This window comes from Papaver somniferum, chromosome 6 (assembly GCF_003573695.1).
Source record: "Papaver somniferum cultivar HN1 chromosome 6, ASM357369v1, whole genome shotgun sequence".
Lineage (NCBI taxonomy): Eukaryota > Viridiplantae > Streptophyta > Magnoliopsida > Ranunculales > Papaveraceae > Papaver > Papaver somniferum.
This window is the reverse complement of record NC_039363.1, coordinates 15,373,604-15,400,502: the sequence shown is the minus strand read 5'-3', so window position 1 is coordinate 15,400,502 and position 26,899 is coordinate 15,373,604. Positions and strand designations below refer to the sequence as shown.

The 26,899-nt window shown below is 39.4% G+C and overlaps 1 protein-coding gene across 1 annotated transcript; it reads right to left on the bottom strand.

Moving 5' to 3' along the window:
* Positions 1-22,005: 22,005 nt before the first annotated feature.
* LOC113285472 (purine permease 3-like) lies at positions 22,006-24,129 on the bottom strand. Its single transcript, XM_026534352.1, has 2 exons — positions 23,323-24,129; positions 22,006-22,613 (listed from the first exon to the last, which is right to left on the bottom strand). Exons 1-2 carry the CDS (start codon positions 24,091-24,093, stop codon positions 22,230-22,232), a joined length of 1,155 nt encoding a protein of 384 aa, XP_026390137.1. The 5' UTR covers positions 24,094-24,129; the 3' UTR covers positions 22,006-22,229.
* Between the last annotated feature and the right edge of the window lie 2,770 nt (positions 24,130-26,899).

Below are 26,899 nucleotides of genomic sequence, written 5' to 3'. Positions count from 1 at the left end.
TGTAACAACTTCATTCCTACTAAAGGAATAAGGCAAGGGGATCCTTTATCCCCTTACCTATTTATTCTTGGTATGGAATATCTTTCTAGACTTCTTTTGAATGCAGAAACTAACCATTTGATTTTAGGTGTTAAAGCTGCTAGGAATGCTCCAGGTATCACCCATCTTATGTTTGCTGATGATATTCTCATTTTCACTAAAGCTGATATGCATAATATAGCTAGTATTATAAATGTTTTAGATCAATTTGGTAAAGTCTCTGGTCAAATGCTAAATATAGGTAAATCCAGTGTGTATTTCAGTAACAATTTTATCCATGGTGCTAGACATGTTCTTGCTAAAGATCTTAACATGTCTGAGATGTTGGATACTGATAAATATTTGGGTGTCACTATCCTTCTTGGTAGAAACAAAACTAAAGATTTAAAACCTATCATGCATTCCTTTGATTCTAGACTTAAGACTTGGAAAGGTAAGACTATGAATCAATCTGCTAGATCCATAATGCTTAAACATGTTCTTAATGCTTTGCCATCTCATCAAATGGGGAGTTCTAGAATTCCCAAAAAAATGATTGATCAAATGTATACAATTATAAGACAATTCTCTTGGGGTCATAAAAACAAAGAGGTATCAATTTCATTGGTTGGAGTAAGTTTAGTATTCCTAAAAACTTAGGAGGATTAGGTTTTAGAAATATGGAACATTTTAACACGACTTTACTTACTAAACTTGCTTGGAAAGTTTGCAGTGATGAGGATGCTCTTTGGATGCAAATTGTTAGAGATAAATATGGCAGAAATGGTAGTATTCTTCATTTAGACAAACTCAAAGATGAGTATTCTTGGCTCAGGAGAAGCATTTATTCTGGTCTTGAAGTAGTCCAACTCCACTCTATGTGGGCAGTTATGTATGGCACTAAAATTAACATTTGGTTAGATTGTTGGGTTATTGGTTATAATAGCCCACTGTTGATGGTGGTTTTAGCTTAGGGTTAAAATCGTAAAACCACACATCTGACATGATGTCACTATGACCATTAGCACACTTATTGAACCGATCAGCATGCCTACGTAAGAATTACCATGGTACCTTTTTTTTATGTGTCATGTTCCACGGCAGAACCCTTAACATTGACCGACATCATCTATGACAAACCCTAATTCTCATGCTATCGTGCCAAGGCATGCCAACCATGCCAGCCACACCACTTTGCCAATGGAAAACCATGCCAGCCACATCTCCGTGCCAAGGCATGCCAACCATGCCTGCCGCACCACTGTGCCAATGGAAAACCATGCCAACCACATCTCCGCGGCAAGGCATGCCAACCATGCCAGTCGCACCACTGTGCCAATGGAAAACCATGCCAGCCACATCTCTGGGCCAAGGCATGCCAACCATGCCAGCTGCACCACTGTGCAAATGGCAAATCATGCCAGCCACATCTCCGCGCCAAAGCATGCAAACCATGCCAGCCGCACCACTGTGCCAATGGCAAACCATGCCAGCCACATCTCTGCGCCAAGGCATGCCAACCATTTCAGCCGCACCACTGTGCCAATGGAAAACCATGCTATCCGCACCATGCGCCAATGGCATGCCAAACCCTTGGCCCCACCATGCCAAGCCAACCGCACCTTACCTTGGCCCCAACAATGCTAGCCTCACCATGCGCAAATGGCATGCCAAACCCTTGGCCCCGCCATGCCAAGACAACCGCACCTTGCCTTGGCCTCACCATGCCAAGCCGTCCGTGCCAAACCCTTGGCCTCACGATGCCAAGCCATCCGCGCCATTTGCCTTGGCCCCACCATGTTGGCCTTCCCTATGCGGCTACCAAAACGAAGGCGTGCGACGATCAACGACCACCCATCCATCATAGATGCAAATCCTAGCCGTCCAAGGTCGCCAAACAACGTATGGTCACCTTTGGCCCTAAACCCTAGTTTTGGCCACGCCAAACTGCGCCAAGGCATGTCATGCCACATGTGCCAATGGCATGCCAACCACCTTGCCGCGCCATACCATGCCGGCCTTCCCTACACGGCTACCAAAACGAAGGCGTGCGACGATCAACAACCACCCTTCCATCCTAGATGCAAATCCTAGCCGTCCAAGTTCGCCAAACCACGCATGGTAACCTTTTGCCCAAAACTCTAGTTTTGGCCACGCCAAACCGCGCCAAGGCATGCCATGCCACATGTGCCAATGGCATGCCAACCACCTTTCCGCGCCATACCATGCCAACCTTCCCTATGCGGCTACCAAAACAAAGGCGTGCGACGATCAACGGCCACCCTTCCATTCTAGATGCAAATCCTAGCCGTCTAAGGTCGCCAAACAATGCATGGTAACCTTTGTCCCAAAACCCTAGTTTTGGCCACGCCAAACCGCGCCTAGGCATGCCATGCCACATGTGCCAATGGCATGCAAATAACCTTGTCGCGCCATACCATGCCGTCCTTCCCTACGCGGCTACCAAAACGAAGGCGTGCGACGATCAATGACCACCCTTCCATACTAGATGCAAATCCTAGCCGTCCAAGGTCCCCAAACCACGCATGGTAACCTTTGGCCCAAAACTCTAGTTTTGGCCACGCCAAACCGCGCCAAGGCATGCCATGCCACATGTGCCAATGGCATGCCAACCACCTTGCCGCGCCATACCATGTCGGCCTTCTCTATGCGGCTACCAGAACGAAGGCGTGCGACGATCAACGACCACCCTTCCATCCTAGATGCGAATCCTAGCCGTCCAAGGTTGCCAAACAACGCATGGTAACCTTTGGCCCAAAACCCTACTTTTGGCCACGCCATACCGGCCTTCCCTATGCGGCTACCAAAACGAAGGCTTGCAACAATCAACGACCACATTTTCATCTAAGGTGCAAATCTTAGCCGTCCAAGGTTACCAGCTAACGCATGGCAACCTTTGGCCCTAGTTTGGTCGCGCCTAAACAAAGTCAAAACCCTAAATTTTGGCCGCGCCTAAACTAGGCCATATTAAAGAGATATTGATCATGCTTTCATGCCACTAGATACCAAACGAAGGGTTGCAATAATCAATGGCTACCTTTCCTCTTAAGATGCAAAATCTTGACCGTCGAAGGTCACCACCGAGCCGACAAGTGTCCCAAGCTCAACTTGCCAGACAACAACAACGTGCTGCATGTTTTCCACGAAAACACTCGAGACATAAACGCATGTCACAAACTGGGGGATGCTCATTGGGTATTGGTCTGGCGGTTTACAGCGTGCGGCGTACACTACGCCCGTTATAAGAAAGTCTCATAAGGCTGAGGCGGTTAGTAAATACAGAGAGTAATGGTGAAAGGCTTTCTTTTATGGAAAATCAATTCCAGGCGTTACCGGTTACCACCTCCTCCCATTTACTCACCCGTTTTCCATTTCTTAATGAAACTAGAGTACGTTTCACTTCGATTTGTATAAATAGGCATTACCTATTTCCACCGAAAACAAGTTTTGGTCAGGAGTATACAACACTTAGAAATCACCTGTTAGCTTTTCCATCTGTTGGCTTACGCTTTCTAATACAAGTAAAAACAACTACTCTTCCAGAATCAACTATTCTGGTCTCAACACTCTCTTCGCTTCCCTCCCCAAAACCAACCCTTCTCCTCCACTTTTGTGACCGAAGCAAGTCTGGAACGGCCATTTCTTGGTTTAGGCAGGACTTGTACAGATTGATCTCTCGAACCTAAAGTACTCCCTTGCAGTACATTGTTTAGGGTTTAGACTTGTTTCTCACCCACATCACACGAAATAACCGAAACCAGCAAAAACTGTTTTCACCCTCAAAAAATTGGCAACCACAGTGGGAGATCAATCTCTCGGTTGTAATATCGATTTCCAAATTTCCGATATCACCTTTGACTTCCAATTCCAACATGGTGGAACTCAGATCCGGATCAGCTGCCGACAACACCAACGCAGAATCTGTCCCTGGTGTTAACGCTACTTCCAACATCATCACTCTGCCACCTACTGACCCCATTAATACCTAAAGCACTCCTTAAGGTGTAACACCGCCGATCACCAGGGACAGAGCCGCTGCCGCCTCTAATGTCCATGCGCACTTGCTAATCCTGGCAGTACTGAAAGCGCTCCTTCAGGTGTTACTCCACCAGTCACCAGGGCCAGAGATTCCTCTACCGCTCCTAACGCTTCGTAAAACATGGCACCTCCAACCTCCACTAAGACTCCAACTACCCCACCAACAGGACGAGAAACCGAAGGAACCAGAGGAAGCCGACCCTATATCACCATCGCTGATTTGATGGAATGACAAGAGGTTCTCTCTAGAGCCCAGACGGATATGGTTTCGACACAGAAAGAAGTACTCGTCTTTCTCAAAGCCCTGACAGAGCGGATGCCGCGTGAGTCACGCCCTCCAGAGCCGATTAGAAGCGCCTCCAACACCCCCGACGCTAGCACCTCGGCAGGACGCGTCTCCGCTGACGAGGAAATTCGTGTCAGAACCCTATTGGAAAGAATTCAACCGTCCAATTTTGTCACACGAGAGGATCTGGAACAACTTCTCCGAAATCGAATCAAGAATGATGAAATAGACATGCATCAGCATCAACCTCCTTACCCACCTGAAATACAAAGAATTCCTCTTCCAAGAGGATTGTGCTCTCCTCAATTCACCCTGTACGATGGCACCGGAAATGCATGTGAGAATGTCTCTCCCTTCTTGGAGTCCCTAGGCGAACATGAATACAATCACGTTCTTCGTCTGAGGGAGTTTTCGAAATCTCTTACCGAAAGAGCGTACACATGGTATAACAGCATCGTGCCAAACAGCATCCCCAACTGGGGTGGCATGGTTACCGCATTTTACAAGAAGTACTTCTTTGTGTCTGAACAAGTTACCTTATCGGATCTAGGAAGGATGTACCAACGGGACAACGAACATCCAAATGATTTTGTTAAGAGATTCAGGGTTCAAGCACTAGACTGTCATGACCCAAAAGTGACCGAGCAACAACTGGTGAATTCATGCATCAACTGTATGGCTCCCATTTACCGCGCCTTGCTAGAGAACCTGCGTTTCCAGACATTCTCTGAGCTCCATGAGGCTTCCAGGCGATAAACAACGACAACACCAGCATTATTAGAAAGAGCTAGACCAACTAGAGCCGAAGACGTACGCGAAACTCGCGGGAATAGACGTCTCATCAACAAACAGTACAACGCTGGTCCCTCCTCGGTGAGCGTAGTAAACGAAGGAGGAAAAAGAAAGGCCCCAGCAGCCTAAACGTGAAGCACCATCACTACGAGCAACTCCGCCACGGAAGGCCGCCGCTAAAGCTCCCATGCGTCATCACGAAGCTGAAGGAAATACCCTGGATTTCCCGTTTCCCATTGAGGAGGTGATCGATATCTTAGAAGCATGGATTCAAGATGATGTTATCAGACTACCATCTCCCAGACGCCCACCGACTGAGACCGAGATGGAAAACCTCAAACACTGCCACTACCACAGATTTGTTCACCACCCAACCAATGATTGCAACAGACTGAAGCAAATCTTCAAAGAAAATATAAAAGCAGGGGAACTTCAACTAGGAAACGAGGGAGTACATCGAGACCCACTTCCGGTGAGGAATTGTGGGGTCTCTGGGGACTCCGTGCACGAGACTGTGCGATCCATGATGCAACACGTTTGCAAAATTCTCTACCTTTCCAAGGTGAAGCTCCAAGATATCTTCACGGCTCTCAATCGTGTCATGTCGAGAAACGACTTTTTCCTTCCACGGAAGCCACGCCAAGATCCCAAGCTCTCTCATCGAGCGGAATCGAAAAGGAAAACTAGGGACTGCTGACCACGTCCTATTTAAGAGGTATTGAATTCGACAAAACGCTAATCAACATGTCCTCTGACTTCAACATTGTCACTTTCAAGACTCTGAAAGCTGCGGGATTTACGAAACAAGAGGCTACCCATTCCCCATTCGTGATTAAGAACCCGGGAGGGAAAGCCTTGAACGCGCACGACTACATTAACCTCGAGACCAAGATGGGAGACGCTATAACGCATAGAAAATTCCACATTGTCAAAGAACTGGGTTACGACATGATATTGGGGCACTTGTGGGTACTCGACAACAAGGTGAAATTGGGAACATCCCTTCTACCGATGTCAACGCCCGAAAGAATCTCCAAAAAAACGTCCCACTTGCTACCACATCGGCGAGTTACCAATAGAACTCGGAAACCTGGAGATGACCTGTTGGCGTTAAATCATAGATTCCAAACGCAAGTAAGTTTGGCCGAACGATCTTCTCTACAACCAGTCATTTATTCCCCTATTCCGTCATGGGGAATCAGCGCGATTACTGGCGCGGACGCTGTCAAGAGATGTGAGTGGGGCGCTGGGCCATTCTAACGCTTTGCAAAGAATTTGGAAGCTGCCATCGAAACTGACGAGACCAAGATTCAAACGGTTACACAACACCCGAACTTGTTTCAAATCGGAGATATGGTGGTCAAAGTGAACTCGTTTCAAGTTGGGAAGATGACGGTAAAGATAGCTGTTCGGACCGATTCACCCAAGGAAAAAGAAGACGAGCCATATCTGGTGGCAGACGTCCTTTTGGGAGGTTACTGCAAGCTCATCAACACAGACAAGCTGGGAGGTGTGATAGTTCACTCGCGATGGCTCAAGCTTTTCAATCCATAAAACGTTGTACTACCCTCTTCCAACACTCTCCCTTTAGTATTTCTTCAGCAATTTCTCCTCCCACTTGATATATGTACTTCCCCAAGATGAATGCACCGTTTTTATTCTTCTTTAGGGTTTCGTTTTTATTCAAAAGGCATACATTTCTTTCCGAATGAGTTTTCCAAATCTCAGAAAAATATACCAAACAAATCCCAAATCATTGAGAAGCCATTAACCATCCAATCACAACCAGAAACACCAACCCATTCTAAGGGAAGGCTTGGGTCTTTCAAAAAAAAAGAGAAGTTTTATTCGAAGACAGAAACCGCAAGCGGGATGCTAATTGAAGAAACCCTAACTTCTCCGCGAATACAAGGAAGGTAAAAAAAAAAAAGGTCTTCAAAACATTAGGACATCTAAGCGGCGAATAGAAACAATGAAGAAGAAGAGGCTAGTCATAGAAAGCTAATGTGTGAACTCGGTCAGAGCTTTTTTCAAACACTTTCCCCAACAATCTTTCGGGAAGCAAAGGTTCCATCCGGAAGCCACATAAGCAATAACAGCCTCAACATCCCACCCGGAAGTCGTCTCAGCAGCAACATCATCCGTCTTTTACCGACATCCGCCTCGGCAACCAACCCAACATATGCCATCACGACTTCTACAATGCCACCGACAATAGTTTCGCCATCTTCTCCAAAAGTTGTTTAAGTTTCATCAACCGCAACATCATCATCTTCCTCGGAAGTCTTCTCAGCGACCTTTCGAGGAGAATTTTCCGATTCATCAGAATCAAGGGTTATGACACCGTCCTGGACAGGGGATCTACGTTGATTTTCCCCTAAAATTTTCACAAGCTCGGTCTTCCGCCGTTTTAATTGAGAAGCAAACTCTCCCGCCCTAACAGTGAGCCGTGAAGAGGTTTTGTTGCACCAAATCCTCTCAACGCACTGGGATGCTTCGCCTCCTTCCCGTTCTTTCTCCAAAGGTATGTCCCGAATGATTTCGCCAGCTTCACGAAACAGAGATTCAATTCTATTCAACGCCTCCCCATGAGAAGAAGACTGGTTTTCATCGATTCCAAAGTTTCTCCCCGAAAAATTGGAGACATGTCTGTCATTGGAAGATCCCATTATGCGCTACAAACCAGAGAAAGAATAGAGGATAGACACGATTTCAACACGATCTGTGCAAATAAAGGATTCAAGATCATCTCTTATAACCAGCAGAGCGATGAGGTCCCGAAAAGGAAAGCCTCCTACCAGCCGCGGATTGAGGCGTGATATCAGATTCTAATGAAACTGTTTTCTACTAGAGAACATAAGGGAATGCCTTCCCATGTGAGGTAAATTAGGGTTTGGTGAGAAAACGTGGAAGTACATGTTCAAGACACGCTTTCCCGTATTGTTACTTCTCTGCCGCCAGCACCGAGACTTGAAAAAAAAACCGACAAGGTGACATGAAAAGAAGGAATAACGCCCTATTTCTACGGGTATAACACTTGCGGGGTTTTGAATAAGGAAAGAAATTCCTATGTTATTCATGTAAGGAAAAGAGACAACCATGACCGCAAAGACAAGCCACTACTGGGCCAAGCCGTCCTCGCATGCTTTTCCTCACCAAACCGTGTCATTCCTTGCACCACCGTCCGCGCCATGCTTTCCTCGCAAAACCGCGTCATGCCTTGCACCATCTTGCCACGCCATGACTTGCCGCGCCAACACCAACAAACTCTCCAAGCCAGCGTCACTATGTTCCCTACCCCAGCCAAGGTGATGCATGGCCAGACTAAGTCGACGATTTTCATCTCACCACTCCACGGTCTGCAACACCAGTACAATTTATGCAAGGCCGCCAACACGGGAAGCACAAAATCTCTTTACAATTTATGAAAGGCATGCCAACCATGTTAGTCGCACTAATGTGCCAATGGAAAACCATGCTAGCCGCACCATGCACCAATGGCATGCCAAAACCTTGGCCCCACCATGCCAAGCCAACCGCACCTTACCTTGGATCCAACCATGCTAGCCGCACCATGCGCCAATGGCATGCCAAACCCTTGGCCCCACCATGCCAAGCCAACCGCACCTTGCCTTGGCCCCACCATACCAAGCCGTTCGTGCCAAACCCTTGGCCCCACTATGCCAAGCCATCCGCGCCATTTTCCTTGGACCCACCTTGCTGGCCTTCCCTATGCGGCTACTAAAACGAAGGCGTGCGATGATCAACGGCCACCCTTCCATCCTAGATGCAAATCCTAGCCATACAAGGTCGCCAAACAACGCATGGTAACCTTTGGCCCAAAACCCTAGTTTTGGCCACGCCAAACCGCGCCAAGGTATGCCAATGGCATGCCAACCACCTGGACGCGTTATACCATGCCGACCTTCCCTACGCGACTACCGAAATGAAGGCGTGCGACGATCAACGGCAACCCTTCCATCATAGATGCAAATCCTAGCCGTCCAAGGTCGCCAAACCATGCATGGTAACTTTTGGCCCAAAACTCTAGTTTTGGCCACGCCAAACCGCGCCAAGGCATGCTGGTGTAATTTTTAATTGTCGTTGTTGTAAATAAGGATTCGAACTCTAAGACTTGTGAAGATTAAATTTAAAGGTTTAATGAAAATAGTAAAAGAGAGAGTTACTGGGACTAGGAGTTCACCGAATTCATATCATAAGGTTCAATTATTTATTCTTCGGCAATTATAGCTCAATAAATAAAATATACTGACTCTTATTTTTGCCAAGGTAGATTCTTAAAACATTAGTTATAAATCGTAAGCATGTGACATCAAACATTTAAGTAAGCATGACCCATCGAATAAAATAATAACTAATTAATTGAAATCATAAATCAATTTAAAATAAGTGCAAAAGTCATATAAAGAGTAAAATAATTTTACCATGTATGAAATTCGGCTTCCTCCGTCGTCCCAGTGATGGGGTTTAGCTTCTCATGCTGAAAACACACTCAAAATTTATTTTTATTGCCAAAATGGTATTTACAAAGAAGAGAAAAGGAAAAAAATTAAACGCAACTATTTTGCTCTTCCAAAACTTCCCCTCTCCGGATGCCTGTTTGGTCCTATTAGCACCCTATTTATACACAACAACCCATTACTCGAACATATTTTCAAAATATTCTTCCATAACTCCACCGGATCTTCTCTTTAATGAAAGATATCTCAGGAATAATTTCTTTCTCCATTTATCACACATCTTCCTCTATTTGCTATAATAAAATCCTGGGGATATTATCTTTTTTTATTTATAAATAAAACCACAGATTTTCTTTCTCCTTTTCAATAAAAACAAACTCATCAATATATTATCTCTTTTAACTTCAAGATATGAAAACTTCATGTATAATAGGCAAGAAGATATCTTTTCCTTAAATCTTTGAGATCTCCCATAAATTATGTGAATCTATTTCAAATGAAGAAGAAGAGGGTGCCTCTATCCATTTGTTGGGTGCCTGTATCTGAAATGATGGGTGCCTTTATCAGTTCCTTTGGTTGCCTTTAACACTTTTTCGAGCTATTTTTCCAAAAGAGCTTATTTCCTTGAAAAGACTTAAAACAAGATTATTAGTGATAAAATGAGTCCCAGCTAATGTATTTATGGGTGAAAATGCTTCGCACTTTCGTGCTCATCAAATTCCCTCACACTTACATTTTGCTAGTCCTCGAGCAAAACAGAAAAACTGACCCACTACACAGCTGGTCATATAATAAGAGACAAAGAGAGACCCGTTACACAACTGGTCATATAATAAGATAAAGAGAAATAAATCCGCTACACAGCTGGTCATATTTTTTTTTTCTCGTATATATATATATATATTTTAGACCCGCTACACAGCTGGTCATAAAATGCAAGAAAAAAGAAAAGACCCGCTACACAGCTGGTCATAACCCTAACCATCAAATTATTATTATTATTTTTCATTTTATATTTTTTCATTTTTTTTTCATTTTCTTTTTTAGACCCGCTACACAGCTGGTCATAACATGCAAGAAAAAGGAACAGACCCGCTACACAGCTGGTCATGATTTGCGAGGAATTTCCTGGAAAAAAAAGTAAAAAGTTAACCTCTCCCCCACAGTTAAACATTACATTGTCCTCAATGTAATTGAGTCATCCAACGCAAATATTAAGATGGGAAATGTAAAAAGTAAACCAAAATAAAAAATAAATATACCTACTGGAATGTACAGAAATGGATCCCAAAAAATTAACAGCCTGAAAATTTGGGGATCAACCCAAAATACAGTACTTACAAACGACAGCTTCACAATTATGCTATGAAAAAATGGTGACATTGAAACTGTCTGAAATAGAGGATTACCCCTAAACCTAGTTTTTACTTCACATGGAAGTGAGTATAGAACAAAATATGGGGATACTATTGGGACTGGGGAAATATCAATTGGTTCATGCACGATATCAGGAATAGGCAAGTCCTCTGGGTACCTAGATGCAAAGTAATCCAACAACACTTTAGAAGCACGCAATTCTAACCCTAAATTAGGAAACTTTTGGAAGTCTATGGGTCTAGAAACAACCTCTAAGTTGGGTGAATTATCTTGTGGGATGGATTCATCTATGGAATTAGGCAAATCATCCACATGGTCATCTATATGTTCTGTTTGGAACAGAGAGTCACTACAAGATTCATCCTCATCAGCATATAATCTTTGGCATTCAAGAACTCTCAATCTTTGTTCCAAACTAGACGGTGTGTGTTTGTAACACTTCTCATATATTGTTAAAGATGATTCTCCACTTACCTCATGTGGAGCAGAAACTCTATACCGTTGCCTACGCTTATATTTAGCAAGCGTCATCTCAGATAAGGTTTCCTGATAATTTGACTTTCTAAGCTTATATTCCGCTAGCGTCATCTTAGGTGACGTCTCCTCAGAAGAAGTCATCATCCTCAAAAAGTCCCTGAAAACAAATATAAAAAGAAACGCATAAAAAGGAAAAAAAATAATCTAAAATGAAATAAAAATAATTTACAAAATAAATAAAAATAAACCTAAAAATTAATCTAAAAACAAATCCGCGTCGGCGGCGCCAAAATGGTGTAATTTTTAACTGTCGTTGTTGTAAATAAGGATTCGAACTCTAAGACTTGTGAAGATCAAATTTAAAGGTTTAATGAAAATAATAAAAGAGAGAGTTACTGGGACTACGAGTTCACCGAATTCATATCATAAGGTTCAATTATTTATTCTTCGGCAATTATAGCTCAATAAATAAAATATACTGACTCTTATTTTTGCCAAGGTAGATTCCCAAAACATTAGTTATAAATTGTAAGCATGGGACATCAAACATTTAAGCAAGCATGACCCATCGAATAAAATAATAACAAATTAATTCAAATCATAAATCAATTTAAAATAAGTGCAAAAGTCATATAGAGAGTAAAATAATTTTACCATGTATGAAATTCGGCTTCCTCCGTCGTCCCAGTGAATATGGGTGTTAGAACACTGCTCGGTCGAACTCGCAAGCATTGATCTCTCAAGCTTGTTTGTCAAGTTTAATGATCAAAACTATAAGTCTTGATTTCTAGTATACTTTTAGCAATGTATAGGACTAGGATATATTGTGTAGTTGAGCTTTAGACTTCACGACGTTCATCAATTGAAGACGAATAACTACTAAGGAGAGCTTGTAGAACTTTACCAACAAAAGGTATGCGGAGACTGAAACTCATCTATCACTTGGAAAGTCTATTTCTATTCTATCTCCTTCTTGAGACAAAAGTCGTATTACTATATAGTATTTGATTTATACACATTTGATATTTCGAGCTGAATTTAACTCGCTTACATGTTTCTCGAAATATGTGTTGGTAAGCTTTCGCTTTAACCAAGTTCATCTTATATTCTTGAAAAAAGTAAAAAGATGATCATGTGAAAATCTCCTGGTAACATCTTACATGATTTGTTTGAGACAGTCATTTGATGTAGACTCAGAATGTTTCGTATTGATCATTTGATCACTTGAAAATTGCTTTGAAGCTAATAGTTTGTGTGAGACAGCTATTGTCGTCTTCTAATAATGTTTCAATGATTGAAATAGAACTTAGAACACTTAACCTTAATTGGATTATAGACATAGTATGCGTACTTGCATATATGTTGATCCAAGGACGGTGTAGTATGCATACCCATATGCGTACTGGCAAGGTTAGGTGAAGTCCAAGAGCCTTGGTATGCATACCCGTACGCGTACTGGTGAACTCAGTTGAAGTACAAGAACTTTGGTATGCGTACCCGTAGGCGTACTGATTTCAACTGAAGTTTGGATGTGTGACAATATGCGTACCCGTTTGCGTACTGTCGAACACAGTCCAAGTCCTGCTACTTAGGTATGCTTACCCGTTTGCATACTTGAGTGAGTTATGTTCTAAAATCGATTATGTCATGAACCAATACAGTAATGAAATAAAGAATGCAATTTTTTGCAAACCGTGGCTATAATGTTCATGAATCGATTGGAGTGAATCAAACCGATTTTTTTCAATTGTGTCTTGTATACTTCTATGAGAATATAAACAATTGAACAACTCTAGAACTAGTTTCATTTGAGTCATTTGAACTAGTTGTGGTTAAGATGAATAAGGTTGATATGAAAGTATTCATATGGCTAACTTCGGTTAACTATTGTTGAGTCAACAAGGTGTACACATTTAGGTACGGTTACTCATATATAAATGAAGGTACATTTGATTTGTGTGTAACAAGATAAGTTCGATCTAACGGTTGAAAGATATTATCTTGAGTCTAATCAGGTTTTCATCTAACGGTGAATATTGAATACTTTGTTACCAAGGTAACATTGATTGCAAACCCTAATTCGAAAACTATATAAGGTAGAACTCTAGGAACTGGAAAATCTTATCCCCACACCTCTTTTGTGATACTAGTTGCGATTAGAGTTGATTCTCTTTTAACCTTAGGTTTTTTTTCCAAATCCATGTAGGTTAACGACTTGAAGACTTGCCATGTTCTATTGTATTGAGTACTATCTTCTCTAAGATTTGTCCGAGATTGATCTCCGATAGGCAAGATAAAAAAAATAGTCACAAACATATTCATCTCATGGTTTGTGATTCCACAATGTCTTGTTTCGCTTCCATACGATTAAGATTATCGTGAAGTGATTGATAATACTAGGTTGTTCTTCGGGAATATAAGTCGGGTTTATCAATTGGTTCCTGTGCACCTTGATTTATCAAAAGAAGAAACAAAACTTATAGGTATTTTTGTGGGAGACATATTTATCTATCTCAATAGACTTTTCTATGTGAGACAGATTTGTTTATCAAGTCTTCGACTTTGGGTCGTAACAACTCTTAGTTGTGGGTGATATCATCTAAGGGAATCAAGTGCGAAGAATCCTGCTGGGGTTTGATAAGTGCATAATTCATATGATTTTAGTGCCCATTCCATGCTTGTTCTAGCTATTATTCTTGCATATTTTCGTATTATTACTCTTGTTTTCTCTTATTTTCCTCTATTAGGTGAATCATCCAAAAAGGAGCTACAAACTACTAAAAAGATCGAAACAGAAGTATTCCATGTATCCAAGTGACCAGGTCCAAGAGAAGCTGAAAAAGTGCGACGAAAAGGAGCAAAACATTCAAAATCAAGAGACAGATATTCAAATTCAGGATTTCTCATCACCATCTTGAAAAAAATTCAATTACAAAAATAATTCAAAAAGAATGAGGTCATTCCGAATTCGGACAAAGAATTGTGGGCAAAACAAGTTTTTTTATCAAACACCGAAGACAAGCAAGTATGCAAACGGGTATGCAAACGGATTTAACTAAAAATTCAGTATGCAAACGGGTATACATACTTATTTTCCCTAGATTTTGTTATAATATTCAGTATGCAAACGTGTATGCATACTTGTGAAGGACAAAAGTCTCGAACTTTGTTTAGGGTCTTTAATTACTACTTTGTAGGGTCGGGTTCCTTAACCGACTAGGATACTTGAAGGTCAAGCAATGTAAACCTATATAAATAGGTAATAGCCCTTTCATATCATCAATCATCTCATATCATAGGTTCTATATCAAAACCTAGGGTTTACCCCTTTAAGGGGGAAACCACCATTATTCATCTTCTTTGTAATATGAGTAGCTAAATCCTTTGTTGATTAAGGATGAATTTAATGTTCTAAGCGTGACGCTTTATTATTAATACAAATCTATTGAGAGTTTTTATCATCATCGTTTGTCTTTAACATATCTAGGGTTTATGAGTGATTCTTAGATTGATTTTGGATGCATACTAGATTAGTTTATTGGTCGTTCTATTGCTAGTAGAATTTATGAGGTAAGTAATCGTCAATTAACTCTCTACACAAGTAGAAATCACGAGACATTATAGAGGGATTCTGTGGAGCAATTGTGTGTGAAGACAACACCAGCATGTAAACCTTGATCTAAGAGTTGAACTACTGGGACCAACCCAAATTCGCAAAGCTTATGGCGTTCGATTGGATTACACCCCTGAGTGATCTACTATTTGGTGGTTCGTTGGATAGATGTGGTAGTCGAGAACTTCCGTATCCAGTGATTGAAGGTGTTTTGGGGATAACACTGATCTATATGTTATTCTACGGTTGGTGATGAATGGTTCTTACTAATGATAGATAAATATACTAGTCCAGCTATCGCTTGGTAACAGCTATAAGAATTACTTGATCATCTATGTTCTTCGTTATTGTCTTATATTTATCTTACAACCAAACCCCTATTTGTTATTTACTTTATCTTGCTGATCAAATAACCTATAAATTACACAGCTCTCTGTGACAACGATCTCTTACTACCGCTATATTACCAGTTAATTAGTGGGAAATATCTTGATTAATTTGTTGCATTAACGACACGCATCAAATTTTGGCGCCGCTGCTGGGGAGTGGTTGATAATTGATTTTTTATTTGTTTAGCTTGTTTTTATTTTTGTTTTTAGATTTTCGTTTTGATTTTCTCTTTCTTGTGAATCGTCATGTTTCCTTACCGAAATAACATGTAAGGAGCACAAAAACAATTATATAATAATGGTAATCAATATGTTTTTCAATCTCATTCATATGAAAACAAGGCTGGACAAATGTTAGACCAAACCCAGGTTTTGGTCAAAACCTGAGTACCAAAAACCAAATAACCCCTAATTTAAACATTTCTTATAATAAAAACATACTACATTGGACTAACAATACATCAGTTTAAAGAAAATATGTTAGATTAAAGCGACTACTATATAGCCATCAATTAACATACTTATTTAATAGCCGCCTTTTGGAATTCCTAAGATGCCAAAGAGATTGAATCTGTTGAGCTCTCTAAGAAGGAAACAAGATTGAAATACGAAAGGCATGCCGAGAGATACTTCTCACCCCGCTAATGTTCTTAGTTCCACTTCATTTACAACTTCACTGTTTAGTTTATTTTTGTGATTGTGCACTAGTAGACCTAGGAATTCCGGTACCTCTCAATTAATTACACTAAAACGATGCAACAATCCTGCAGCCTAACGGTAAATCAGGTTCCTCGTTTCTGCGAAGAACTTCATATAAATATTATCCCAAATTGTTATCTTCGACGCGACTTCATCTCCACTGATATGATCGTTTGTTTGAAAATCGTATGCTCTATAAATAGTTAAATGCTCTTCTAGAGTGAATCTAGGACCACAAACCCCGGGAGGCATTCTTGAATATGATTTTTGAGTGACTGATGTATAAAGGTGTAGAATGTTTGATTTTGAAGTTAAAATAAGGAGTATACATAAGGTTTAAAATTTCTTAACGTTGGATGATGAGGTGTTTTAGCTGTTCAGATGTAGCTGTTGGCCTTTAATAATTTTCTGTTGGAGGATTAACATTAGCCATTGGTGGGTTATCATAGTCCGCGGTGTTTTTCTTCATCCGCCAGCGAGTTCTGTTCTCCTGCGCGGTTCCAAGTGAGACGCGCGTCTCATGCTTGTCCGCAGTGAAAAAAACCATCAAATTTCTTGGTTTTTCCACCCGTTTTTCATGTTTGTTGAGTCCATAATGGGAGCAAAATAAACAAACTTCAAATTTGTTCCTTCCGTAGGAATTGCCTTAAGTATAATTAATGAGGGATAAATTAAGAATTACATAAAATATATGGATAAGGGGTACCTGTGAATTGTTATATATTTAAATCCCCCAATTATTTTGTCGTGTTAGCATATCCTCAATTATTTTGCATATCCCCCAGTTGCGCGTTCATCAGAGCGTGCTATTTGATAAATCCTTTTCTATCTAGGAAATAAAAGTTGAGTATTTTTTTCCATGGTCTATAGGAACCTGGTACCAAACTTTGTTGCCACACCCACATTGACCCCGATCTGTTATCTTGTTTACAAGTAATACACTATGTTCTTAATTGGCAGATCTCGGACAACCTAATTGAAACCAAAGAAATCTATCTTGGAGTGAAATAATATGCATGTAATAATAGTATTTTGTCAGTTGTGGAATGTTTTTTTTCTTTGAACTATCTGGTTCTTTCTTCTTACTTGTAATTTTTACAGTACGTCCGTCTTCACAAATATAGGATCAAGAAGAAGATAATTCTTATTATGATAATATTATTAATTCTGGTTACATAGCTCATGAATATATAGAGCCCAATATTACGATTAAAGCAAAGATCCTATATACTAGGAAACAATATATTATCCTTAAATAAGGATATATATTAACACTCCCCCTCAAGTTCGTGCGTATATATCACACATGTCCAACTTGTCAAGAAAACTCAAGTATTTTTTGCTTGACACTCCATGTGTAAGAATATATGCAAGTTGTTCTTCAGACCGAACAAGTGGAAGCTCAATAATGTTGTTGCCCAGCTTCTCTTTGATGAAGAACCTGTCAACCTCCACATGTTTAGTACGATCACGTTGAACAGGATTATGAGCAATATCACGCGCAGCTTTGTTATCACAATACAGAGTAATAGGATCCTTGAGAGGAACCCCCAAATCCTTAAGGATAAGCCTCAGCCACAAAGTTTCACAAATGACATCTTCCATACCTCTGAATTCAGCCTCTGCACTTGATCGTGTAACAATATTTTGCTTCTTACTTCTCCAAGTAACCAAGTTACCTCCCACAAAGGTAAAGTAGCCTGCAGTAGAACTTATGCCATCTATTTCTCCTGCATAGTCAGAATCTGTATATGCCACAACCTTTCTGTAATCTTCATTTTTAGAGAATAAAATTCATTTCCCGGGAGCAGACTTTAAATACCTCAAAATACGTAAAACTGCATCCATGTGTTGTGCACCTGGATTATGCATGAATTGACTAACAACACTGAGTGCCTAAGAAAGATCTGGCCTTGTGTGAGATAGATACATCAATCTCCCCACAAGTCTTTGATATCTCCTTTTATCAGTAGGAACTTGATCAGGTTCAATACACAGATTTATCTTTTCTTCTAAAGGTGTATGGACTGGCTGACATGCTGACATGCCCACTTCTTTTAGCAGATCAAGAACATATTTCCTTTGTGATAAGAAAATTCCTTCACCGGATCGAGAAACTTCAATCCCAAGGAAGTATTTCAATAAACCAAGATCTTTCATTTGAAATTTCTTTGATAAGTATCTTTGCAAAGATTTCCTCTCCTCTGGATCATTTCCTGTCACCACCATATCATCTACATATATGATAAGAGAAGTAATTTTATCCTTCCTTTTCTTTATGAACAAAGTATGATCATAATTACTCTGACGATATCCAAAGTTCCTCATAGATTTGGTGAATCTGCCAAACCAGGCCCTTGGAGATTGTTTTAGTCCATACAATGACTTGTTTAGCTTACATACCTTCTTACCATGAGATCCTGGAACTGAAATACCATGTGGGAGATCCATGTAAACTTCTTCAGTTAATTCACCATGCAAGAAGGCATTCTTTACATCAAACTGCTGCAAAGGCCAATCAAAATTTGCAAAGGCCAATCAAAATTTGCAGCAAGCGATAACAAGACTTGTACTGTGTTGATTTTCTCTACTGGAGCAAAGGTTTATGTATAGTAGATACCATAAGTTTTATTGTACCCTTTATCAACTAATCTTGCTTTATAACGTTCAATCTCACCATTTGCCTTGTATTTAATGGTGAAAATCCAACGACACGCCACAATCTTTCTTCCTTCTGGACAATCAACATAATCCCAAGTATCATTCTGAAAAAGGGACCTAATTTCTTCTTCTATAGATGCTCTCCATTTTGGATCATCTAATGCTTCCTGCACATTGTTAGGAATAAAAATAGTAGATAGTTGATTCACGAATGCCTTATTAGCTTTAGACAAACGATGGTGAGAGACATAATGACTCATAGGGTACTTAACCTTACTAGAGATTTCAGGTTCATATATGGGTTTAGGAATACCTCTGTTTACACGTTGTGGAAGTTGTTTCCTTGATTCTTCAAGAACATCTGTAGCAGACAATTGGTTTAGTGTTTCATCTTCTTGAGGTAACGTAGACTCTGGAATCTCTTCTATCATAACCTCATCTTGAATATCTCTATCATGATCCAATACTCTACTTTCTGTTTCTTCTCTTGAAGAACCTTCATCAACAAATTCTCTTACCATATCATCAGAGTTGACAATAACAGATACATCAATTTCCAATATACCTTCATCATAGTTAATAGTCTGAATTTCCTTATGGTACTCCCCCTGAAGTTCAGACTCACATGATAAATACATAGTATCTTCATGAATACAACATCCAAAGTAACAAACATTCTTTTGGTTGGAGGATGATATCAACGGTATCTTAGTTGTTGCATATCCCATAAATACACACTTCAGAGCTCTATGAGACAACTTATCACGTTGGTTCTTGTGCAGATGAACATAAGCTACACAACCAAACACATGAGGCGGCAGATTAGGAATAGTTGGATCCACAACTGCTTCAGCAAGAGCTTGATGGGGTGTTTGAAACACAATGCTACTGGATGGCACTCGATTTATAAGATATGCTGCAGAAGTAAGTGCCTCTCCCCGATACATCAATGGCATGTGTGCTTCTATCAATGAAGTACGGACCACTTCCAGTAAGTGACGATTCTTTCTCTCTGCTACTCCATTCTGATGAGGCGTATTAGAACAAGTAGTTTGATGAATAATTTCGTGTCCCTCCAAATAATGTTGAAGGTCAGAATCCATATATTCACCACAATTATCACTACGAAGTACTTGAATCTGTTTGTTGTACTAAGTGTCAATCATCTTACGGAACTTTTGAAACAAGGCGGTAACTTCACTTTTGTTTTTCATGAGATACACCCACGTCATTCTAGTGCAATCATCAATAAAAGTAACAAATCATCTTGAACCACCCAGGGTAGTAGTTTTAGATGGCCCCCAAACATCAGAGTGTATGATCATAAAAGGAACTGTACTCTTATCGAATGATAATGGAAAAGAAGCACAATGGCTTTTTACAAGTTCACATACTTCACAATGAAAACTAGAAATATCAAGTTTTGCAAATAAACTAGGAAATAATTTTTTTACATAATCAAACGACGCATGTCCCAATCGTTGATGCCATAACAAAATTTGAGATTTTTGTCTCTCCCCCTCAGAACTATCAGCAAGAAGAGTTTGACGCAGCTTATCCGAACTACTTGACACCAAATCCAGATAATATAGCTTCCCACGCTTAACACCATAACCAATCGTTTTCTTCGTTGTGATGTCCTTAAAAACACAACAGTCAGGCCAAAATATCACTACACAATGTAAAGTATTAGTTATTTGGGAAACTGATAGGAGATTACAGTCTAATGTATGAACTACTAAGACAGAATCTAAGTTTAAAGTTTCACTGAGAGATATTGACCCTTCACCAGTAATTGGAGCTTGTGAGCCATTTGCAGTAGAGACTGTTTTTTGTAAGGATGGTTTAAGGGGAGAGATTTGTTTAGAATCACATGTCATATGGTCTGTGGCACCAGAATCAACTATCCATGAATTATTAGAAACAAGTGAAGAAACATTTAAAAACTTACCATCATTATCTATCCTTGCTACTGATGCAGATATTACCATGGAATCCTTTCCTTTCTTTGTTGAAGCCATTGGAGCACCGGAATTTTTATTTGTCTCCTTCTTCCTCTCTAGATGTTGATCCCACCAATCTGGATATCCAACCAACTCGAAACGCATGTCAATTGTATGTCCAGATTGATTACAGTGTGTACACTTAAGTGATGACTTTTCCACCTCAGTCTTTGGGTATCTCTGAAAAAACCCTTTTTGATTGTACCGGTTTCGAGTTGCCATAGCAGCAGGTTCAACTTCTTTCGATTCTTTTCCATCGTTGTATGTCGAACAGATTCACAACGAACGAGTGCATAACATGATTCCAATTCAGGAATAGGATCCTTTCTCAAGATTTCACCATGGATCTGCTCAAAACTTTCATCTAATCCAGCAAGGAATATATGCACCCTTAGGCGCTGAATTAATTTTCGATAAGCTTCAATATCATTAGAATTCTCCATAACCACCTTGTCACGATGATTCAGCTCTCCAAATATTTCAGTTAGTTCTCCATAATAAATTGAGAGTGCTCTGCTATTTTGTTTTTCCGAAAACGCTCGTCGATTTAGAGTAAATATCTGCATCTCATCATCTCCATCGTAAAAGGCTTTAAATAATGCATCCCAAATCTCTCTAGTAGTAGGTAACCGAATATATCTCTTCATGATTTCAAGTGACATAGACATCAACAACCATCTCTTGACCTTTTGATTATCTGTGTGCCACTTATCATATCTTGGATCCTTCTCGGTAGGTTTTCTTGTCATTCCCATAATAAAGGAGGTTTTTTCTTTTTCAGCAATATGCATCTCCATGATTTGTGACCACAAATCATAGTTTGTTTCATCAAGAACAATCCCAGTCTTGAATGTTGCACCTTCAGATTGAATGATAACAGGAGCAGATTTGTTTTCCATCTGCCCTTTTTGTTTTGATTTATTTTGGTATAATTTTGAATCACTACCCATGATTCAAGTATCCTAGCTCTGATACCTTCTTCACAAATATAGGATCGAGAAGAAGATAATTCTTATTATCATAATCTTATCAATTCTGGTTACACAACTCATGAATATATAGAGCCCAATATTACGGTTAAAGCAAAGATCCTATGTATTAGGAAACAATATATTATCCTCAAATAAGGATATATATTAACAGTCCGATGTCACAAAAAATGCTCAAATTCTGCCATTTTATTTGTTGTTTACGTTGCATACATGCGTTATTTTAACCCCCTTCTACCTTAGGTCCTGAATCCGCCAATGTATATCTTCCTTACATTATGGTTGGTTTTTCGCGCATTTTCCATCTCAAAGCCAATAAGTTTACACAAAAGCTTATACTTACAAATTTATTTTACATGGAAGAGAAAACCTTGGAAAACATTGTTCATACAAGCCTGTATGGCGGTTCTTGATCATCTAATCTTTTGGGCTGATTTTCAACTTCCTCGACTTTCCCATGCCTTTCATTATTGCCCACTTTCTTCATCATCTTGTACTCTCCATAGAAATAGGAAAAGAAACCCCAAAGACATAATGCCAATGCCATTCCTTTTAATCCAGTGAAATTCTCATGGTAAACTATGACGGCTGCTACCCCTGTAAATGGAAAGAGCAGTGATCCGTATATACCGTTGAAAAGAGCACTCGTGTACAAAATCAAACCGAAGAATCCAAGAGTTGCTAATTGCCATGTAATTGCAGTCAAAACTATGATCATATAATACTTGTGCTTCCCAAATTCGAACTCATCTGCTTCTCTAGGTATAGCCTGTGAAACCAATCAATCCAAATGTATCATAAGATATTTAACAGTTGAATTCTGAGTTTAGCAAAATTAAATACACAAAATTGATTAAAAAGACCAAAATCAATAATTTATGGTTGAAAAGGATATTTAGATTTTGATACTGTTTAAATGGACAAAAATATAAAAATAACCAGGATGTAAACAATTTCATCCTACCCATTTTCAAATATTTTTTCTTATTTTTAATTTAAATCAGGATGCATCCAGTTTCATCCTTGTTATTTTTTAAGTTTAAGTCGGGATGAATCTAATTTCATCCTTGCTATGTTTTTTGTGTCCATTTCACCATACTAATTTTTACTCGTTCATTTGAACCATGTTTTAAAAATATTTGGACAAATAACCCATTTTCCGAATTAAATAATCAATATTACTACATTTATTCTCAAACGGTTCAATTCCATTTTTACTAGGAATATCAGTTTAAACTGTTCAGTCTGTATTATTAGCATGTGAATGTTTGGGGTTATACTGTGGATTACTCATATATACTTTGTGTGAAGCGGTCACACTTGGCTTATTTCTGTTATAGGCACAGCTCGGTTGATGAACCAAATCGACACAAACTCCATCGAGTTGTATTTATGCAGGGCACCCAAACTTTTTTATTTTTTTGAGGCCACCTTAAGCCCCGAGAACTAACATAAATTTTAAGATCTCATAATAGTACCTGAAAATCCTTGTTAATTAGCATCCCAATAACGTTTAAGCCGGTTGCAAAGAGAGAATAAGTGAATTGTAGCTGCAACAAAGTAGAATAAGTAACACGTCTGGTTGCTTTACTGAAAGTAAGTTCGATCAGAGGCATTACAAGACCAGTTAGAGCAGCAGCAGCTAATGTCATAAGAAAACCCATCAAGTACTGAGCTTTTGATACCCCAATTGGTCTATCACCATTGGTATTAATACCCAATAAGACTGATCCTAGAGTCATTACAACCACCGCATTTATAATAAATGCGGTAAATTTTTGTTTCACAATTAACCATGCGAAAAATGCAGTAAAACACAGCTGAGTTGCAAAGAGAATTGATGAAGTTGATACCGGAAGATAGGATAGACCCAATGCATACATGAAATTAGCAAAACCAAACAAAATTCCAATTGCAATAGCTGAAACAAACAACTTTGGTTCTATATAAAAGGACGAAGTTTGATCTTTGTTGGTCTTTGACAATTTCGATTTAATATAGAGAAAAATGAGAGGAAATATGAGAATAGGAAAACCAGCAGTTTGTAAGCAACTACTAAGCCATTTACGACTACCACCATGAAGATAGTATAGTCTCATTAAGAGAGGACCTCCTATAGCACCACAAGCAACAAGAGCACAGTTAATAACGATTAACAGCCAGTTTCTGGTTTTGATTGGTTTTTCGATATTTGTTTTTGGATTGCCATTTTGATTTGGCCCTAGAGTCTCTGGTGTTTCAATGCTCATATTGTAGAAGTAGCTGTTGAAATGATGACCGAATAGAGATGGAGAAAGGTTTGCAAAGAAGTTCGGAGTGAAGGTGAGCATTATATAATGCATGATGACCAACGGAGTTGATCTAATAGTCTCCTGTGTTTCAATCTAATAGTCTTCTCTTCTGCATGATATCAAAATATATGGCGACTGTTAGGTCATCTGTTATGAACGGCAAAAGTGGCGAACAACCATACGGCATTAAAGTGCTTACAAGTTGCCTTCACTCGACAACTGATTCTTAAATCCTATGAATATTTACATAAAGCCACTTCTGAATTTGCTCTTTTATTCATTATTTTCCCCAGAAAGTACCTTCTATGTTTACGATTTGACTGCGACAGTGGGACATATTATATTATATTGAATTGGTACATTCACCGATCTCTTCTTACTAGACTTGATGTTTTGTGTTAATAAAAGTACTACAGCTATAATAATTGACAAATACTCATACTGTTGAACAGCTAATTAAAGTACAACAGCAATAGTTAAAAAAGTAAAACTATGCAAGTGGTAATTTTTTTTATTTTTTTTTTGATTCAAGTTTTGAATTAGCTGATAGCTTGCAAGTGGTAAATTTAAAGCTAACTAATGTCTTTTTTAAATTTTATATTGTTGAACATAACAATCCACTTGTTCGGACATATCAAGGAGATTCATGGTCCACTTCTTTGAGAAAAATCAAAATAAGTAAACAGAAAAGAAAAGGAAAATCTATTCTTGTTTTCTATTGTTGGTGATAGGGTATTAATTTAATGAAGAGGGTATCAAAAATCTGAATAAGCAGCCCATACCCGCGGCCGAGTAATATCTGAATAAGCACAAAGTTTTGCGTCTCTAACTGAAAATATTCAACCTGCTGAACCGATTTTCAAATCCGAATATCACAAGTAATTATTCTTGTAAGAAAGGTTTTTTTCTCATCATAATGGGTTTCCCTTTCGCCTTTCCCCTCTCCCCTCCCACCCCCACCCCCACACCACTCTTTTGAATATTAAAATACTGAGCAGGAGCGGTGCCTTAGTCGTACAGGTTCTATTCTACTACCCCTAATTAACATGAAAGCTAACACTGACGGGCTCTTCTTAGTTCGAAATAAAACATTACTGGACTCTCTCTATATAAACCATACATGACCATTTGATTGGAACAACTTGATTAATGACTGGACCAACAAAACTAGCAGCGAAGGAATTAGAAAAGTGTAACAGAGTCCTAATAACTTGTGAAGTTGCGAAGCTATGTATTTGCCGCTTGTGCCGATTGAAACTTAGGATTGATATTCAAGAAGTGTGAAAAGGGAATGTAACTTGGATGTCTTTCTTTCTTTTTTTTTTTTTTTTTGGGCTCGTTGTGGCAAGTCATGGAGCACCAAGTGTAGGAAATCTCACAATTACACTATGTTAAGAATACGTGAATCTAACTACGAAATTACGAGGAAGAACACTTAAATAATTTCATTAATTTTTGGAACCAATACAAAGAGATGAGATAAAACCCTAACTTGGAAAGCAAATAATTTTCTCTCTCCTAAATATTCTATTCCAACTACCAAAAAAGATCTCTCTCAATACAATATTGGTTGGTCATATATGAGAGTTTACATAGTGGAAGACAGCTAATAAAGCTCATAATTTCGGATTTGACGTGCGTCAATGACGAACGCTTAAACTAACTCTTTTTTGCACGTGCTCTCTAATATGGCTCGAACCTTCACACTGTACTCGTGAGTTGGTGACGTCATCAGACTCGTTATCTTGGATATGCTATGTGCGATCGCGTTCACTTCCTCAAATGAAGGACTTTTCGCAGAAAATGTAAGTGTGCGATATTTTACCCCCTACATTTTGCCTCTTCTCTTAGCGGTCTTTATAGAAGAAAGAGCGATGAGAGAAATTTTAATCATTCAATTTGCCGCACCCTCTAATCTTTTCGTATTCTCTTCAACCGACAGGATTCCAGGATTTCAGTGCAACCGTTCACACGTTCTTATTTTATTTCTTTCAACCGACACGTGATTTCTTCCACCCATTTCAACCGGTCATCTTCCTCCCTACTTATTAATCCTTATTGGAGAGAGAAGTTTGTTTCTCTACATTTTCTTCTCGGTCAAATCCCTTCATCTCTATCTTCACAGAATCTTCATCTTCATTCTCCTTGCAACTCTTGCTAGTGCTGATCATTCATGGATTCTCAACTAAGGTTTGTTTTCGTTGCTACTTCTTCTTCACTGCTACTTCGTTTTTCTTTTCTTTGATTTGTCAATTTTATACCGCCATTGTTGTTCTGCTGCTGTTCTTCGTGCTTTTCATTTCTGCAACTATTATTACTTTCATAATTCTCATACTGGTGTTGTTGCAGCAAGGTTTCTTCCCCTAATCCTCTCTGTTTCACCATTCCAAATCCTAACCCTTCTTAGAAACCTAAAGAAGATGAAACTCGCAAGAGGAAGTCTTTGCAGGACAAGGTAGTAAGAAGCACCTACTTCTTTTAAAAAAATATTGTTGCCTCTGTTTCTTATCTATGTTGTTCTTCGTATGCTGACGTGAGCGAGGTTTATCGTGATAAAAAGAAGTCTAAGAAAAACCGTCTTCCACCAGCACTTGACACTACTTTGGCCCTGCCTGAGATCAAAAGGAAGCCTAAATCATCGTAACAGATCTCCTCTGGTGGTGCGGCTAATGTCTCCTCGACAGGTGTTGCTTCTTCTTCAGTAGCGAACAATCCCGCGTCTTTAGCATTTGCTTCCTCTTCTTATAACATTCTCATTATTCCT

Coding starts and splice junctions, on each gene's coding strand:
- LOC113285472 (XM_026534352.1), bottom strand. CDS start 24,093: ATGAGCATTGAAACACCAGAGACTCTAGGGCCAAATCAAAATGGCAAT. Junction 22,614..23,322: donor TAATTAACAAGGATTTTCAG/GTACTATTATGA, acceptor TTGGTTTCACAG/GCTATACCTAGAGAAGCAGA.